This window comes from Eleutherodactylus coqui, chromosome 5 (assembly GCF_035609145.1).
Source record: "Eleutherodactylus coqui strain aEleCoq1 chromosome 5, aEleCoq1.hap1, whole genome shotgun sequence".
Classification (NCBI taxonomy): domain Eukaryota; kingdom Metazoa; phylum Chordata; class Amphibia; order Anura; family Eleutherodactylidae; genus Eleutherodactylus; species Eleutherodactylus coqui.
The window spans coordinates 100987536-101006076 of NC_089841.1; the positions used below are offsets into that span (position 1 = coordinate 100987536).

Consider the following 18541-nt stretch of genomic DNA (forward strand, 5'->3'; position numbering starts at 1 on the left):
AGAAACCCCAGAGTGACAATGTAACTTTTTAATTATAACGATTCTTCCGCTTTGCAAATTATCAGACTTCCCTGAATTACAAAAATTATTATGATAAATCACTGTAGTATTTAAAGAGGTTGTCCAGTTGTAAAGTACTGGTGGGGTTTTCCTAAAATAGATCATCAACAGTAGATCAACGAGGTTCAGTCACCCATTTGCTGTTCTCTGGACTGGTGGGGTTGAGCACTGAGCTGATTTCTGTAGGAAGTTGAAAGCTCCTATCCCACTTTAGTGGCCAGGCTAGGTATTGCAAACCAAGTGTCCATTCATTTCAATGGGAACTTGGCCTGCAATTCCAAACTGGGCCACTACAGTGGAAATATAGCTGTATGCATCCTTCAGAAATCAGCTCTGTGCACAAGCACACCTGCCTGGCAAACAGCTGATCAGCAGGGCTCCCAGCTAATGGACTTTTGCCGATCTACAACTAATGTAATGACCTATCCTAAGAATAGACAATCAGTAGTTTACAACAAGATAGCCCCTTTAACTGTTATTTACATGTTATTTGTCACATGAAATGAACAATAAAACCACAGAAACCATATAAAATGGCCTACATTTTCAAAAGTTTATTTTAGGCTTGAAGACTAGACAATGTCATACTGATTTTACATCAACCTACATGATTTTAATATTTACAAAAAACATTTCAGTATTACACAGTTTGAAAAGTTGCAAAGGTTACTGTGTTTGCTATTTTATACTTAGTGAGATCCCTAACCATCACTTCATGTTTTGTATGTTGTACAGTACCCTTTTGTCTTCAAAGCCAAATTAATTGTATCAAAAGAGAAAGTCAACATAAAACTAGAACCAGGTTTTGCAAAAAGCCCTTCGGGTGAATGATTATAACACATTTGGGGACTAAGTGCAGAACAAGATGCAGTGCTAAATAAATAACTAAATACATTTTAGATAAAATTAGTCGTGTGGTTCAGAATGATGTCCTTATACGTATTATTTCAATATTAAAGGGGTTTAATGAGAAAGAATACCTTGGTAGTTTCTTTCCTAAAACGGCACTATTCTTGCTCATGGGCTGTGTTTAGCATTGCAGCTCACCCCTAGCGTGTTTTCCCAAAAATAAGACAGTGTCTTATATTAATTTTTGTTCAAAAAGGTTTAACTTTTTTACATGTATAGCTGCCTGGACACTATTTGAATTGACTTTTTTAATTAACTGTTAGCAGGGCTTTATTTTGGAGTGGGGCTTTCATTTCAAGCATCCTCAAAAAGCCTGAAAAATCATTTTGCATCCTCAAAAATTCTGGAAAATCATGCTATGTCTTATTTTCAGGGGATGTCTTATTTTCAAGGAAACAGGTTATTAACAGGAATGGGACTAAGGTTGGGTGCTCACTTTCCATGTGTGATGTTCGACAGAGAGCATACGCTATTTCTTGTCTATGATACGGATAGGAATAGGACATGCGATGAGTTTTTTTCCCATAGACCATCGGTCCACATGAAAAAATGGCAATCTGCCTAGACCCATAGACGATAATGGGGCCATATGCTGCCTGTGAATTAACATGAACTGCACTTGGCCCCAAACACGCTAGTGTGCCGGAGGCCTAAGATGCAATATCATACACAGCCCATGGACATGAGTGGTGTGGTTTCTGGAAGAGCGCACACATTTTTCTAAGTACTATCATTTTGTGTTTTTCTTGTCATATATAAATATAACACTGAGCATACACAAATGCTTTTCAAAAGTGCAAATGGAATCATCCGAAAAAATATTTTACTTATTTATTTTTTTTAAATAATTAATATACAAAAACCTCTAATAGAAAAAGTAAAAATGTCGAAATCCCTCATATTATAGCTGGATTAATTAATCAAGAAGACAAAATAAAAAGTCCCTCTGCAGCATGCCTACATAAATGCATTCATATTCTGGCTGACGTACTAAGAATATTCTTTGAGAGAATGTTGAAGGCTTTTACACACAGATGTAACGCAAGAGAAGTAGCACACATTTGGGAATAACCTTGTGGTATTTATGTAATAAGAAATGGGAAAATGAAAGTATGTGTTTTCCTCAAACATAGCAATACTCAAAGATGTATAATAGATGGAAAGAAAGAAAATCACAATAATTTTCAACAAATACTATATCATAAAGTGCAAAGTGTGGGCAGTGTTCTTAAATAACTACTTTACAACCAAGGCTCGTTTTTTATGTTGGACTTTCTCTTTAATATTGTTCACCAAGGTTGAATACAACATCATACACAATATACATTTTTGAAGGACATTATACAGACAGACAAGGACATTGACATCTAGTGGCATTAGATATGTAGCACAAGTAAAACCAAAAAATTAAATATATGGATCACATGACCTCAACGGTTTGCATTCTTCTCTGATTTGTTTAGGAAATCAGTAGAGAAATATTAAAACTAACTTTATTCCTTAATCTGACAAGATTAGAAGAGAAATACTGAATATTAGTCTAAGCTTTTTACATCATAAGTATGTGTTTATTATTAACTACATCAGAATTATATATCATTTACTATTATTATTATATTGGTCTACACACCATTTTTTATTGGGCTGCAAGTCTTCCTCAGGATCTTCACTCCTTTTCTATGTCCACTTGATGACCCAAAACTTGCAGGTTGAGAGGCCTAAATTGTATCTCAATACAAAATCTGCAAATAAGGGAGATGGAACAATACCTCTACAGCGCCACCTATTGGAAGGCAGCATTCCTGCAAGTCAATGTTAGACTCTTTATACAAGCCTTGTAACAATGACTGGGAACTGAAAGCCAAGTCATAATCCGTAACAGGACCCACCACCAACTATGTACCATTACACCATAATACTGGTGTCTTCATATGTGGCATATGGGCCTTCTGTGTTGAGTATCAAGGATCAGGTGTGGCCTCGATCTTTACAGCTCCTATTTCTCCACCTCTGACATCACGGTAGTACAGTAATAGCTTCTTAGGGATTTTATTGTAAATATAGTGTTACATCTCAATTGACGTATATTAAATTAGTTCTATGGAGGTGTATACACACAACTTAAATTGTTCAATAATTTAAGTAACCAGAACAAGTTGAGCAGATACCACCACATTATCACACTCTTTACCAACTGGTGTTACCAACAGAAAAACAATATTTTCTTCTACACATACACATATGTTTATTCCACAATTGAAAAAAAAATGGGTTGGATGTCATCAATACAATACATTAGCTTTCCGTTTTTTTTTTTTTTTAATTTCGAAAGACCATGTTTAACAAATCGAAAACTAGAAGACACGCCTATTGACATATGAAATGTATATTATGTGTACAAGCCTATCAATTTTATCATTTCCCTCCATGGTACTGTATGCACCTAAAATAATTCCGATTAAACTAAATATATTTATGTATATTAATATATATACTGTATGCATATGCAATTCTGCTTACTAAGTAAAACTTTTTAGTACTGTTCTTATGCATAAAAAAAGAATTTGCAGAGAAATATAATGCCTTGGGCAAATTCAGAAGAGATTTGCTAGTATAATAATCTTGGACGTCAGTGCATTCTATGTATTAAACTAAAAAGGAATGAGATATTGATGTATTGTTACGCTGATGACATGCAGAAAAGAAATCCCAGGCTTTGCGCACATTTTGTATTCAGGTCATTGAGGAAGAAAATGTTTCCAACACAAGTAATAACATGCCTCAAGAACATGCACAATAGGAATGAAATTAAGAGGAAAATATGTTATTGAAGGTTTGTAATTTCACAGGTGTAAATCAAATGGATTTCTAAAATCTGAGATGTAAATATTAATATTTTGATAGGCACAAGGGAAGCAATTAGGATAATGCAGTCATCCCAGAGACATCTTATTGCTACTCTGCAGCATCGGGTTTAAAGGGGTAAAGGAGATATGAAAACAAATTTCGGTTGGAGATTTCTTTAGCTCAGGTAAAAATCCCTATAATTGCATTTTCTTTTGCTCATAAAAATATAGACATGTAAAAGGGAAAAAAATTAAGGAAAAAAATGATGCTGCCGCTCTCCCCAATGTATTTCAACCAGTGTGAACAACGTAGAAGAAAATGAAAACATTTCAATACAAAGGGACAGTATTTAAAGGATATTTACCGGTGGGATCATTTTAAGGGCAGGCACAGACTACCTTGCAAAAACAGTTACCAGCCTACCAAAAAGTGAGCACTTGTTCAAATGAAAATCCATTCATTTTTTTTTCGTTCAGGTTTTGCACAGTTTTTGAAATATTCAAATGATGACGTTTTTGTGTTGAATCGTCAGATGATGAAAGCTGTCAGTCCTCTTCAGTGCATCCTAGTAGCTCAGCTCTTAATGTGATTCGGCCATACCATGACCACGGTAGGATCCTTATAAATCTTGCATAGATCGGTGGATCAATAACGTTCTTTCTGTGTGTGTCATTGTCAAAATTTCCCTGAAAAACCTGGGGATAAAAAAAAGCCAATATTATTGGAAATGGATGTTGAATTACATATACGTGTGAGTTAGAGATGAGCGAGCACCCAAATGCTCGAGTCCACATTATTTGAGTCGAGCTTTTCGTAAAATTCGAGAGCTCTACTCGAGTAACGAACCCCATTGACTACAATGGGAGACTCGAGCATTTTTGTATGTGGGACGCCGGGTGCCGAGCTTTTTTTTTTTTTCTAGGTTCGTCTCTCTCTCTCTCTCTCTCTCCTACCAAACAAAAAATTTGCCAATGACGCGCACTGCGTCGCAGCAGGGAGGAGCCAAAACAGGCACGTTACAGTGGGGAGGAGCCAAAAACTGGGGCGGGATCGAACACGGCTTGATGCTCGTTCGAGTAACAAGCACCATCGAGTACGCAAATACTCGAACGAGCATCAATCTCGGCAGAGTATGTTCGCTCAACTCTAGAGTGAGTGTGAAAATATTTTTTTATAGGCTCCTACATGTCTTGATAGATCCTACGAAAGCTTGGTATACATATTCCTCATGACCAACTTAAAATACTAGGGAAGCAGAGGGTTATTTTCAACTGTTTGATGCTCATGGCAACCAATAGCAGCACAATTTTCATTTTACTTGAGCAGCTTAACCCTTAACCATACATGACATACAGTTACAGTATTTGTCACACTTCGTGAACGTTGTCAGAGAAGGGAAATGCACAACACCAGAATAGTTCTTTTTTGTTCACCCCATCTCCAAGAAAAAAATATACAGGGATAAAAAGTTGCATGTACTCCGAAATAGTACCAATAAAAAATGAGCTCTCATACAACTATGAGAGCTATGGCTGTCAGAAGATGGCGGCAAAAAACAATTACATTTTTTTCCCAAAGATATTTTATTTTTTAAAAGTAATACAGCAAAAAAAATATGAATTTTGTATCGTGGTAATCATAAAGACTTTCGGTGTAAAATTATTGTGTCATTTTTGCTGTATTATGTACACTATAAAAACAACCCTGCACCCCAAACCTGGTGGAATGATTTTTTTTTCATTTCACTCCACTGTGCTAACAAGACACTACGGCCATCTAAATCACAAGGCAAGAACCAGACCACGCCATATAAACAGAAATTTGAAGGACATTTTATAGACTCTCACGCTATTGCCGAACAATGCATGATTCATAATCTCTGTCTAATCCAATGAGATGTTTGCTGTGACTAACGAGACATTCCTTTCCTGTATTCTTAAAAGCTATAAAAAGGGTAATAAATGCTCAGCACGGCGCGCCTCCCTCCAGAAAGAGCCACTTGTTACCTGCCATGGCTCTTTTCTACGTATCTGAGGAAACTGATAACTGTCTCAGTGTTTAGTTCTTGGTTTCCGGGGTGCACCCTGATACGGGGCTAATTTGGACCTCTTGACCTGAAAGGTTATGTGACCGGGAGCGGTCCTTAACTGTTCAGAGGTTAAGGAATGATGATTGATTGCTATTGGAATGATGAGTTATCTCAGCCAAACTTGGTACAAATACTCTTCATCATCCAATTTTAAAATATGGGCACGGGAGTGGTCAAGTGCTTACTGTTCATAGCAACCAATCACAACACAACTTTCATTTTACCAGAGTAACTAAAGGAATGATGATTGTTTGCTATGTGCAACAATCACATTTTTACACTATTTTATAATCTATGTTACAATAAAGATGCTTTGTGATTCAGTGTGGTGAATAATTTAGACATGTAAAGAACCTAAAATTGCTGGGATTAATTGAGACAAGTGAACAATGTGACCCACAACTTAAGAATGAGCGGGAAAGATCCAGGACATCATGGCCTGCAAAGACCCCAGATCAGCATCAGGCCCAAATTCAAAAAGAGAAAGGCAGAGCCAGTGCATGAAGGATGGCAAGGCCAGGTACATAAGATAGTTCAAATTAAGGCTTCCATAGTGTTCCTCTAATGAAATAAGGATTGCTGGATCTGGTAGAGCAGGGATCACCAATCTTTTCCATGTTGCAAACATGAATAAATGATGAATATTGTAAGAGAAATTGCCAATAGGTACTAATTAGTACCAATTGGTACTAACTTCTAGTAATGCTCTAGAGTGTAAATGAACAGTAAACTACACATTGTAGCAAAGAAAAAAAGAGATGTACAGGACCACCACAAGGAAAACATATTAAATAATAACTAGTTAGTCAATTGTCTCATATTTTACTTAAAAAGGTCCAAATTGTAAAGATGGAGCTTCACTTTATTGTAAATATCTACCAAAAGTTTACAAATGGAAACTCTGTATGAAAATGCATATAAGGGGGTCAATATATTTGATGGTTGTGGACAAGACCTCAGTACTGATTTTTCAAATTAAACTCTTTTATTTGACCGCATCACTAGTTATCAAGTAAAATCATATGGGAAAAGTCTAATGGCATCTAGCTGTACACTTACTGTATGTACCATGCATACAATCCATTGAAGTGATCTGTTTGCCCTTTCTGACCTACATCTCATGATTTTTAGAATACTACCTCACTGCATTTATATATTTACATTTAATATCAAACTACAACCTTCAGCTGTACTTGCATCTTCTCCAGTTTCTATAGGTAGACTTAAGGAGGTCATCTGGTTTAGCAAACCCATTAGAAATATCCTCTTAGGGAATTTAAAGTTAATAAAATGGGTTCCAATGTAATTAAAACAGCAGGGCAGGCAACTAAATCACTGAGGCAGTAGTTGCAATCAATTTTATTTTTACTGTAGATTGGACTGCAATGAGTAGGGCAGTGCAACATGCACCATGATGCAGAAATATTTATAGAAAATGCAGATAGAATTTAACAGTCTTTGTATAATGAAACTTAGAATATGGTAAAGTCTCTAGTAAGACTAGCTTGGCTCTATAGCAGTATTTCCAGTATCAATCACTTCTTACGCCAGGTGTCCTTGCTCTGCTAGACTCACAATGTCTAATATCACGGACAAAACCTCTATTACTAAAAATACTAGTTTTTCTCTTAATTTACTGTTCTGTTTTGCAGCTGTCACCACCTTTGTGTTACCACTTTGGTAGGTGGCCGTCTCCCCTTTCTCAACAGAATTCCAGTACTACTGCCATAACTCTGCAGGCAATTGCTGGTGGCTACATTACTCCATCACAAATGGAAAGCATCCACTTTCCCAGCAGCTATACTTCTCCTCAGTCAATGCTCTCCAACTATACCACAATTCGTCTTCCTGTTCACCTGAAAATCTTTTCCCACCATTTTACCCGCTATTCTGGTGTCCTCTACTTTGTAAAACAGGTAACCCAGATCTAGGTATTACTAAAGCATGTCTGCATGTTACATCCATACAGGACCTCCCAACATTTTGGCCACAGAAGAAAGTGGTAAAAAACTATATTCCTCTAGTGGACTCATCATGGGTAACCTACTAATTTAGATGGGAACTCTGTCATGCTTAACCCTTTCCAATCCAATTTCGGATTCAGGGTTTCCTAAAAGTGTTTTGCTTTTTGCTTTTAAACAACGGTGCCAACTGTTGGCTACAGCCAGTGTGTGTGCACCAGACAGGCTCTGATAGCAGAGTGGCTGGCAATAGATGTTAAGAATACCCCGTTGGACATCTTCTGACATTGGAGCTGTGGAAGCTTCAATCAGAATGTAGAAAGATGTCAGACAGTGGATTGGAAAGGCCTAAAGGGCTTATCTCAAATCTAGTTATCCCTTTCCACAGGAAAGGGAATAACTTTATGATCGGTAGGGGTCTGACTACTGAGACCCCAACCTATCCAGAGAACAGGGAACCCATATTCCCCCTCCTCAATGTGGGCTTACTGGAGGAGGATATTGAATGCAGAAGCAGTTGTGCATGTACAGTGCCACCCCCTTTACTATCAATTGGACTGCTGGAGATAGCTGAGTACAAGTGCTCAGCAATTTCCATTCATTGAAATGAATGAAGCGGCTGTTACGAATGTGCGACCGATTCAGCTCGACATCACTGCAGGTGGAATAAGCGTCCGCCTAGTGATGAACCCCTGTTCTCAGAATTGGTGGGGATATCAGTGGTCAGACACTCACCGACCATAAGGTAAGCTCCTATCCACAGGATAGGGAATAGCTTCAGATTTTGGCATAACCCCTTCAATTCCCTTTGTGCTGCAAGGGAATTGAATGCTTACTATCAGATTCTGTACACATTGCATCTAATGATTGGGTGCTCAGAAGGAGGATAACCTATTGGTAACCCTTTAAATGAAATGGATTACATTGTTACAAACACATTTTAGTCTCTCTAAACTGGGAATCGAAAAACCCTTCTTACCGCTACTCACTTTACTAATGTTTATTGAAATGATTGTAACGCAACTTCACTAAATCTAGACTGCACTTTCCAGGCAAAAGGGATTTGCAGAATGCAGTATAGTGTCTTGAAATGCAAATGTAATGTTCTTCCTTAATGGTATCTTGCTTACAACAGAAGAACACATTTGTAAGTAAATCTGAGTTTCTTAAAAAACAGCACTTTTAACATAACTGTGAATGATAGAATACCCAGTAGGAAACAGTTGTTGTTCTGAACTATATCTTCAAGGCAATCATAAGTTAGATAGCAGCTGGCTTAAAACATACTGATGGGTCTGGGAAGTTAATATTTCTCAAAGGATGTATAATTCTATTCTTGAAGACCATATGGTATCTAAACACACGCGACTACATGGCATTAATCCATCTGAGTGACAATTATATATAACCACGCTAGTTTTTAAGGAGATACAGTAACTCTTACTTAATATACCACATTGAGCCTTGGTTTCATCTGGAAGCCTCAATAAGTAAATTCAATGCAAACACAATCACTTCATATTTGCTTTGTTCCGCTAGGATTCTTTTATCTTCCGTCTTTTCAAATCAGTATTCTTAAGAAAGTCTTAATCGCCCTTCTGTTATCGTCCTTTATATATTGAGCCACAGTTACAGAAACAAATAGATGCAATAGTAGATGGTAATCAGCATCTTTTGTTTTCCTGTTTACTGTCAGCTCTCCGCAGTCAGAACTGATATTATTTTTGCTTTATGTTTCTCGTGTGATTTTTGTATTATGTGGAAAGAATCGCATTCTTTATCTATATCCTGTATATTTATTCTTTTAGCTATAGAACTCTTATAGTTTAGCCACTTTAGCTGCACATTAAGAACCGAGAACTGCCTTAATAAAGAGAGATAAGTTTTGATTCCTGCAATGCAGCAATACGGACATTTATAAACATGAATGCAGGCTATATAATACAGGACAGGTCATAAATCAGATTCTTTATCAGATTACTTATGTGACTTTAAAAGAAGCAGGATAGTGGACAGGCATTGAGGGGCATTTATGTAGACTAAATGTATAACTTTAGAAAAGACTTTAGGATGCTTATTCTTTATATAATAGAGGACTGCTGCAGCAAAAACACATTTTTCGATCCCTGTCCCCATGATTACCTGTCAAACTTTGGATATATCCTATGTATATTGTAGTCGCCTCCTGTCTCATGCTCATCAGTCACCATCTTAATGTGGAGATTTGCCCCTGTTTTGTCTTTAACTACTCTGTGCTATCATTCCCATGATGCATCAACCCAACATCACTAAAACAGCTAGAGCCTGTTCCAACTCTGCCTGCTGAGAGGACAGTGTGATTATCACTACTCTGTATATTCAACTAAAAAAGCTACACACCTTAAAGGGGTTTTGTCATTAAAAAAATTCCATACTCACCTATTGCTTCCCAGGCAGACTTATTACCGCATCTTTTCCTTGTTGATCTTCTCCAGTCCCCCGGGTCAGCTTACCACAAGCCGTCCAAATCCTCCTCTCCTTGATATGAAACATGCATTCCTCATATTCTTCCTGCAGGTCAGCGAGGGTCACATCCCTGTGACGTAGCGTTCACTGGCTAGGAAGGAATGCTAATCTACTGCAGAGACAGTGGGAATGCACAGTCTCTGCTATAGCTCAGTACTCCATGTTAGCTATGAACTAGTGATGTAGCATACATTGCCAGGCAGGAAGAAGACTAGCTGTGAATGTATGTAATGTCACAGGAAGCAGAAAAATCAGCCAACTGGAGGTGAGGTGACCCTTCCCTCAGGACTGCAGGAGACAGAAGAAGATTAGGGAGGAAAAGATGAGGTAAGTAGACTGCCTGGGGAGGAATAGGGGAGTATAGAATTTTTTTTTAATGACAGAATCCCTTTAAGTATACAGTCAGGAGGATGAGATGTGATCTCCTTCATTATAGCTGTATAACAGGAGCCTTGACTCATCAGCAGTAAACTGTGATAGGAGTTTTTGCGACCCCTTCTAAAGAGTTTGTGTGGTAGAGTCCATCACACATGAATTATGACTACTTGAGAGAACATAAAGCCAAGTAATTCTCATTTGGTCAGAATGAGATCACATGGCAATCTTGAGAAAAAAAAACGACTCCAAGGAGATTTAGATAGAAAGGAGTAACTAATCAAAGTAAAACAGAAGAGAAACATACATACTCCCCTCCTCAAGAAAAAGAAAATATGTAGATAGGACTGGATAATTGAGTTCATGTGTTAGGACTAATACTCAAAACATGGTGGAAAAAAGTCAAAAATTATGGTACTTGTCTATTTTAGGACTAATGCCCATGGCCGTATTTCCGCAGCTATTAGGTTCTATTGAACCTAATAGCTCAATGTTCACACTGCAGAATTGTACAGTGAAATTCAGCAGAGTGAAAGAAATCGCAGCACGTTCTAATTGCTGCGGAAAAACACGTGGCTGGCTTCCTTTGTGAGCACAGCGAAACTATCGCATAATTACACATCACCGCCCACCGACGGCCACGTCATCGCCCACTGCTGGAGTGTCATGCGCTGTACTGCGCATGTGCGCTGACTCGCCGGATGGGACTTGAGCGGCGGATCTGGAGAGGTGAGTATGGGGTCATTGGTGGGTGCTATGACTGACTCCGCTGTAATATTCCGCTGGTGGAGTCAGTCACAGCCATGGGCATAAGGCCTTAAGAAAATATTAGCAACTTTTTTTACTGCTTACATTGCATTTAGTCTCCGGCAGCTCAACATAATTTATGCCAGAAACGTCCATCAGTTATAGTGCTAATCTACGCCAGCTCTTAGTTGATATACATTTGACTGTGTACTGCAAAGACGCCAGAGATCTGCCTAATTTGTGAATAGACATGTGTGTCTTACGTTAGCAAGAATAGGATTAAGACTGGTCTAAAAAACATCCGTCTTGATAAATTCCCCACCACAATTAGGTGGGCAGTTGACTAGTCCTATCCCATGTAATTCTCCTAGACTATGGTCTATAAAAATATCATAGAAAAAGGATGAAGATAAGGATCCTGCACAGTAAATGGTGTGCTAGAAAAAATAAAATGAAGCTGCCCTCACCTGGTGTCCAAAGGAGCAGCTCCTCCTGGCACAGGTAAAGGGCAGTACAAGACATGTATTACCACACTGTATGGTAGAGAGGCGCCACTAGACAGACAATCAGTGCGTGCACTTCAGTAACAGGTGTTTAATCACTGAAATGCCCGTAGCGAATAGCTGAATCATCCAGTCAATTGTTTGTGCCGCAGATTGGCAGAGACTGTGGCATTATATTGTGTGGGTTAAAGGCTCTTGAAACCTTTGAGGGTCAAAGTGTTTATCACTTAAATGCATATATTTTGAGCAAACAATCATTTTTGCATTAGGGTTTAATTAAAAATTCTGCACAGTTTGTTTTTCGCAGCTTCCACATATTAATTACCGTAACCTTTGTTGTGGTCATAAATCAGCTGACAACGTGCAGGAGAGGAGGGATAAAGGCTGAAAACAAAGCCATCGGTCCAGTCTCACTGACGGATCTCCTGCGGATACTTAGATTGCAGTGTCTATGCACAATGATATGTAAAATCGGCAGAAATGCAAAATTTGTAATCAAACCCTATTGCAAAAATTGATTGTCAGCCCAAAATACAGGCATTTAAGTGAAAAAAATTGCCCCCTAAAGGTGTTCGTAGATTTTAAATATGGTTTCAAGATTCTATGGTGCAGAAAAGACCATTGTATGTTGTAAATATTGTAAGCTGACGGTAACTTCAGGGGGCATTCTAATTATAATGAAAGAGTCAGAAGGCATATTAACATATTTGCTAAACCATACAAAGGAATTTAATAGATTCAAATGCTCTTGTGTGGTGCATAAATGCAGTCCTAAGCTTCTCACTCATGACTTGAAGGTTGCGGGTTCAATTCCCGCTTGGTTCAGATAGCCAGCTCACGGTTGACTCAGCCTTCCATCCTTCTGAGGTTGGTAAAATGAGTACCCAGCTTGGTGGGGGGTAATAAATAAAATTACCTGAAAGCGCTGTGGAATAAGTTGGCGCTATACAAAAAAGATTAATTTTATTTTTATTTAAAGAGGTATTCCCATCTCGACCTTTCATGGCCGAGATGGAAAAATCCAGCTCTTTGTTTCCAACCACCAGCTTTGTTTCCAACCCCTGGCACTGTTTCCATAGCTCTCATTGAAGTGAATGAGTGCTATGGAAACAGTGCAACATAATGCGGTATGTTATTTCTGTAACTTCCCGGGTTCTGTAGCTCCTATTAACTTAAATGAGAACTACAGAAACAGCGGTGCGCTGAAGTGCTCAGCTGTTTTCATAGGTCCAACCAGGTGACCAGTAACTATAGCACTAGTTTCCCATCTCTGCTATGAAAAATAGATGGGGATACCCCTTTATTGTGTACCATGCAAGAGACTTCCAACAACCCAATTGTTAATGGTTTAACAATCAGACAGCTACTCAGGATTCGGTTACCTCATTTCAACTATGAACTCCAGATTTAGCATCTCTGTGCCTAACATAAAGTCTTACACAAAACCAAAATAATTAAAGAGGCGGCAAACTAATATAAAATTCTTATACATGCAATATTCATGCCATGCAGTATATTCTGTACTAAACACTTATTTTTACTGTATGTAAGCAGTTCACAGATTATCTGCTGCCTTTCTCTCACCCTTCCTGTCCCTGACATCATGTAGGCCATGGGCAGTTGCCATTGTGAAACTTTAGTAAATAATACATTTTGCAAGTTCTATGTCTTAATATTGTTCATATCCTTGAGATAAGTTTTCTACTAACTCTTCTTCTTTAAAAAGATTTTCTTTTACTTAACTTATTTTACACCATCTGTTCTTTTTTGGTCAAGTTCACTCAGTAGACTAGTAGCTGACAGATTTACTGCCGAAATGCCTGACACACTGTACGTGCAAAATTAATTTACAAGCCAACAAATCATGGGTCTATCCGTATCCTTATATTACCTTGTCTTTTCTTTGTTTTTCATCTTGATACACAGTCCAATGTTCACCATTATTACTGAAAGCAAGCTTGTAAGAGCCTACAAACTGCACATGGCCAAAGTCTTTAGCTCCTTGCGTAATAATTCCAGTGACCTTTGTAGGACGAAGAAGATCCACCTATAAAGCAAAGCACAATCTTCTATTATGGACTTCAAAGAAACGTAGGTAACGATTTATTATCCCAAATCTATCTATCTAACTATCTCATATCTATCTATCTTTCTTTATGAAGTGATTAAAGCTTTGTTCACATTGCGTTTAGCATCTAAATTTGACAAATACATCAAATGTGAAACCCTGACAGCAGTACGCCACACATTTTCATACATTGCCCATATTCAGTGCTGCGGAATAAAGAATGGTTCGGGACTAAGACAATCCAAACTTTAATTAAGTAATCAGGCAATGCATTTCAGCATCGGAGCCATGTCTTCTTTGGGCCTCGTTCACACGAGCGTGGTTTTAGCGCAGTATAGGCGCATGAGAAGATCCCGTCTAATAGAACCAATGGTTTCCTATAGAGACGTTCACATGAAGGAATTTTAGATGTGCAAAATACTCACATCCAACAAAGATAGGACATGCGTGTACAAAGCTCGCATCTAAAGTCCGTGCTGCGAGAAAAGATAGGACGTGACTAGAGATGAGCGAGTATACTCGCTAAGGCACATTACTTGAGCGAGTTGTGCCTTAGCCGAGTATCTCCCTGCTCGTCTCTAAAGATTCGGGGGCCGGCGAGGGGCGGGGAGCAGCGGGGGAGAGTGGGGAGGAACGGAGGGGAGATCTGCCTCTCCCTCTCTCCCCCCGCTCCCCCCTGCTCCCCGCCACAACTCACCTGTCACCGGCGCCGGTCCCTGAATCTTTAGAGACGAGCGGGGAGATACTCGGCTAAGGTACTACTCGCTCGAGTAATGTGCCTTAGTGAGTATACTCGCTCATCTCTAGACCTGACCAATCTTTGGTGCGAGCTGCACAGGAGTCTCCATAGACTCCTATGGAAGCTGGATAATATGAACCACACAACTCCTGATTGTATAAATGGGCAATTTCACTGCTAATTAGGCTCGAGCTGGAAATCGCCTGTTCACGCTATTTTCTCCCGAGCGTGATGGGATTTTTTTGCGATGCTATTAGTGCATGAAAAGCACATTCGTGTGAACAAGCCCTCACTCCAAGATATTGCTCCAATATTGAAACATGCTGCCTGATTACCTAATTAAGGGTCTAATTGATTTACTACAGGATTGTTCTTCCTTTAGCACTGTCCTCCTTTCTCCTCTTCACCTGTAACTACAGTCTCTTCTCATTGCTCTAGCAGATGTGGCTGCAACTATTTAATTTCCTGGCAATCTATGCAGCCAGCATAGCCATAACCAGTCAATGCATTACTGCTTTCATTCACCTCTCCTTGGTTAAATTTCCCTACACATGAAGTGCTCCTCTTTTTTGCTGTAGGTTGGAAACATTGCTAGACATCCAACACCCCTTTCAGTCTTTTGATTGATAGACACAAATTATTGCCACATGCCAAATGTAGTTAATTACAAAATTAATGCACTTGTTTAATATAGCATAAGAAGCCCGTAGTAATGAGCATGACATTTAAAGTGCAACTTTTATTCCTTTCAAGTACTTTACAAATTAGTATTCATAGGAGGAAACATTTGAAATTGGTAAAATATATTAAATATGTTGGAGAATGTTGCAGATTCCCAACAGACTTCTTGTAATCAGCCCTATTTTGTATAAATGTCATTATTACTGTGTTAGTCTAGTCTTAGACAGATGGGTTAAATTGGACCAAGCTCTTTTCACAGTTGGCATTTTTAAGCAAATTACAGTATAAGCTAAAACCAATTTCCTTTCATGAATAAAAGGAATGATAAACCAGCTCTGTTTATCGAGCTACCATACCGTACACAGCTACAGCCTTCAGGAAAACTCATAAATGTTTCCCTTGTTTTGCTCTGTTTACGTAGAAAAACCTCTCTTGGTGGATCAATACTTTAAGGAACAAACAGCATCTTTGTTGCAATGAAAGACCATTACATAACAGTACAAATGTATACATTATACGCCAAGGCGTCCTTTAAGTGATCAATGAAGAACTTGGATGGTAAATGGTCTCCTGAGAAATTAAATCAACCATAAAGGATTTCAATGTGAACATAGCAGAAATTTCTTTGAAACTTTACCTTACATACCATTTATAATTATGAAGCTGCCTTTCGTGACTCTAATGTACTTTCTTTGCTATATAAAACTGGCATTAAACAACTTTTGGAGATCAACCATAGAACTTCGGGGATGTAGCTTAAGGTTATTTGGCTGAAGCCTTGTGCTAGGGAAAACACATAGTATAGAGATATATTTTCTAGCTAAAGCTACAACGGATGGGAATCTCTATCACTGCAAGTAATGGGGAAGTTTATGGCACTCATTTGCCGTCACATGATCTATCAATTTGATGAGCTGTCTGGTATGCGCTGCTGCAGAAAGAAAGATCTAGTGCTTGTGTGGAGATGCAAGCAGAGTGTCATCCCTGAAGTCATTAGTAATATTTCTTTCCACACAAATGTCTAATTTCTGAATTTAATTAGGTCCTATGAAATTATCTTTCTACTACAATAATCTGGGTTAAGACAACCTCATTCAATACAAAATTGTTCAGCTATATCAAGCATGGACTTTGCATTTGCATTAATCTATGTCCTACAATATGTGATGACAACATTAAAGAAATAAACAATAGAGACAAATGGAGAAGAACAAGGCAACAGTCTTATTCTGCTTTCTAAAGATCCGTGAATGTATCTTGAGGCTTTGTCTTACACCCATCATTTGTGTCTAGATAAGTTGATTGGGTAGGTTGACATGGGCCAACTATTTTCAAATAGTTCCCCAATAGAGTGAATGTAAAAGCCTCTTTAGACGGGATGAATGTTGGGCAAGCGATGCCTGACACTCGTCCCTGCATGTACTAGCTCTCGTGCTGTTGCATGGGAGCTAGCTAGTATCGCTGGCTTGCTCACAGAGCGGCCAGCAGGGGGGCAGAGAGGCTGCAGAAGATTTCTCTCCTCGTTCTCCCCTACCCCTCTCCATTAACTTAACATAGCGGCGGTTCAGCTCATCGCCCACCATTTATGCTGCATAAACGATGGATGATGAGCTGAACTATTATCATTCAGTGTAAAAAGCTGCAGTTCAGTATTGAACGGCCGCTACGTTAAGTGAATTGGGAGGGGCGGGGGAGCACGAGGAGAGAAATCTCCTGCAGCCTCCCCGCTCTCCTGCTGGCCACTCTGAGAGCGAGCCAGTGATACTAGCTCCCATGCAACAGGAGCACGGGAGCGAGTACATGCGGGGACAAGTCTCGAGCATCGTTTGCCCGACATTTGTCCTATCTAAATGGGCCTTAAGTGCTAGTTGTTCCATCCATGCACTTATAGCAGCAGGGTGATGTGCAATAATTGATTTACTAGTCACTAATTGCTTTGTTTACGCTCACCTAAAAATAGTCGCTGTTTGATTAGTTATTCTCTGGTTTAAACAGAAAACTGCCTTTTAACAACTAGCCAACAACTACTTTTCCTTCTCTATACTTGAACAACTGCTCTGTGTAAAAGCACACAAACAAGAATCCTTGTTAAACTAAACAGTGACTAATTCAAAGGATTATTCATATGATAGTTGTACAATGTAAGACCACCCTTATGTATTCTAAGGCATCTTCTAGGAGCATGATAATAATAATAATAATAATCTTTATCCGTATAGCGCCAACTTATTCCATAGTATGAAGCAGAAGTTAGGAGTCCTAAAAGTAGACAGTACTAAAAGAAGAAATGAGTCAAAGATATTATACTTGGTCATTTATTTATGGAGGAAAATGATCCAATATCATATGTCTGTGAATAGCAAAAGTATGTGAACCTTTGTTTTCAGTATCTGGTGTGAACCCACATTGTGCAGAAATAACTGCATCTGAACATTTCCAGTAATTGTTGATTAGTCCTACACATTAGCTTGAAGAAATTTGAGCCCATCTCTCCGTACAAAACAGCTTCAACTTTGTTATGTTGGTGGGTTTCCACCCATGAATTATCCGCTTCAGGTCCTTCCAGAACATTTCTTTAGGATTGAGGTCAGGGCTTTGACTTGGACATTCCAAAACTTTAATTCTCTTCTTCTTTAATCATTCTTTTGTAGAATGACTTGTGTGCTTTGGGTCAGAGCCTTGCTGCATGACTCATGCTCGCTTGGGATTCAGCTCACAGACAGATGTCCTGACATTTTCCTTTAGAATTTACTGGTATAATTCAGAATTCATTGTTCCATCAATAATGGCAAGCTGTCCTGGACCAGATGCGGCAGAATAGACCCAAAACGTGATATTACCTCCACTATGTTTCACAACTGGGATGAGATTTTTATGCTGTAATGCAGTGTTTTTCTTTCTCCAAGGATAACACTTCTCATTTAAGGCAATAAGCTATATCTTGGTCTCATTGTTCTAACAGCCTTTTGACTTATCCAGGTGATCTTTACCAAAATTCAGATGGAGCGCAATGTTCTTTTTATAGAGCAGCGCTTTCTCCTTGCAATCCTGTCATGC

The 18541-nt window shown here is 38.7% G+C and overlaps 1 protein-coding gene across 1 annotated transcript in view; it reads right to left on the bottom strand.

Annotated features, from left to right (window-relative positions):
* Positions 1-594: 594 nt before the first annotated feature.
* The window catches only part of EDIL3 (EGF like repeats and discoidin domains 3), a 649344-nt gene continuing 631397 nt past the window's right edge, over positions 595-18541 (bottom strand). The window contains exons 9-10 of the mRNA XM_066602963.1: positions 13888-14043; positions 595-4511 (exon numbers count right to left, since the gene is read on the bottom strand). Of these exons, the coding sequence (XP_066459060.1) occupies positions 4362-4511; positions 13888-14043 (306 nt within the window). The 3' untranslated portion in view covers positions 595-4361. The remainder of the gene's footprint in view (positions 4512-13887; positions 14044-18541) is intronic.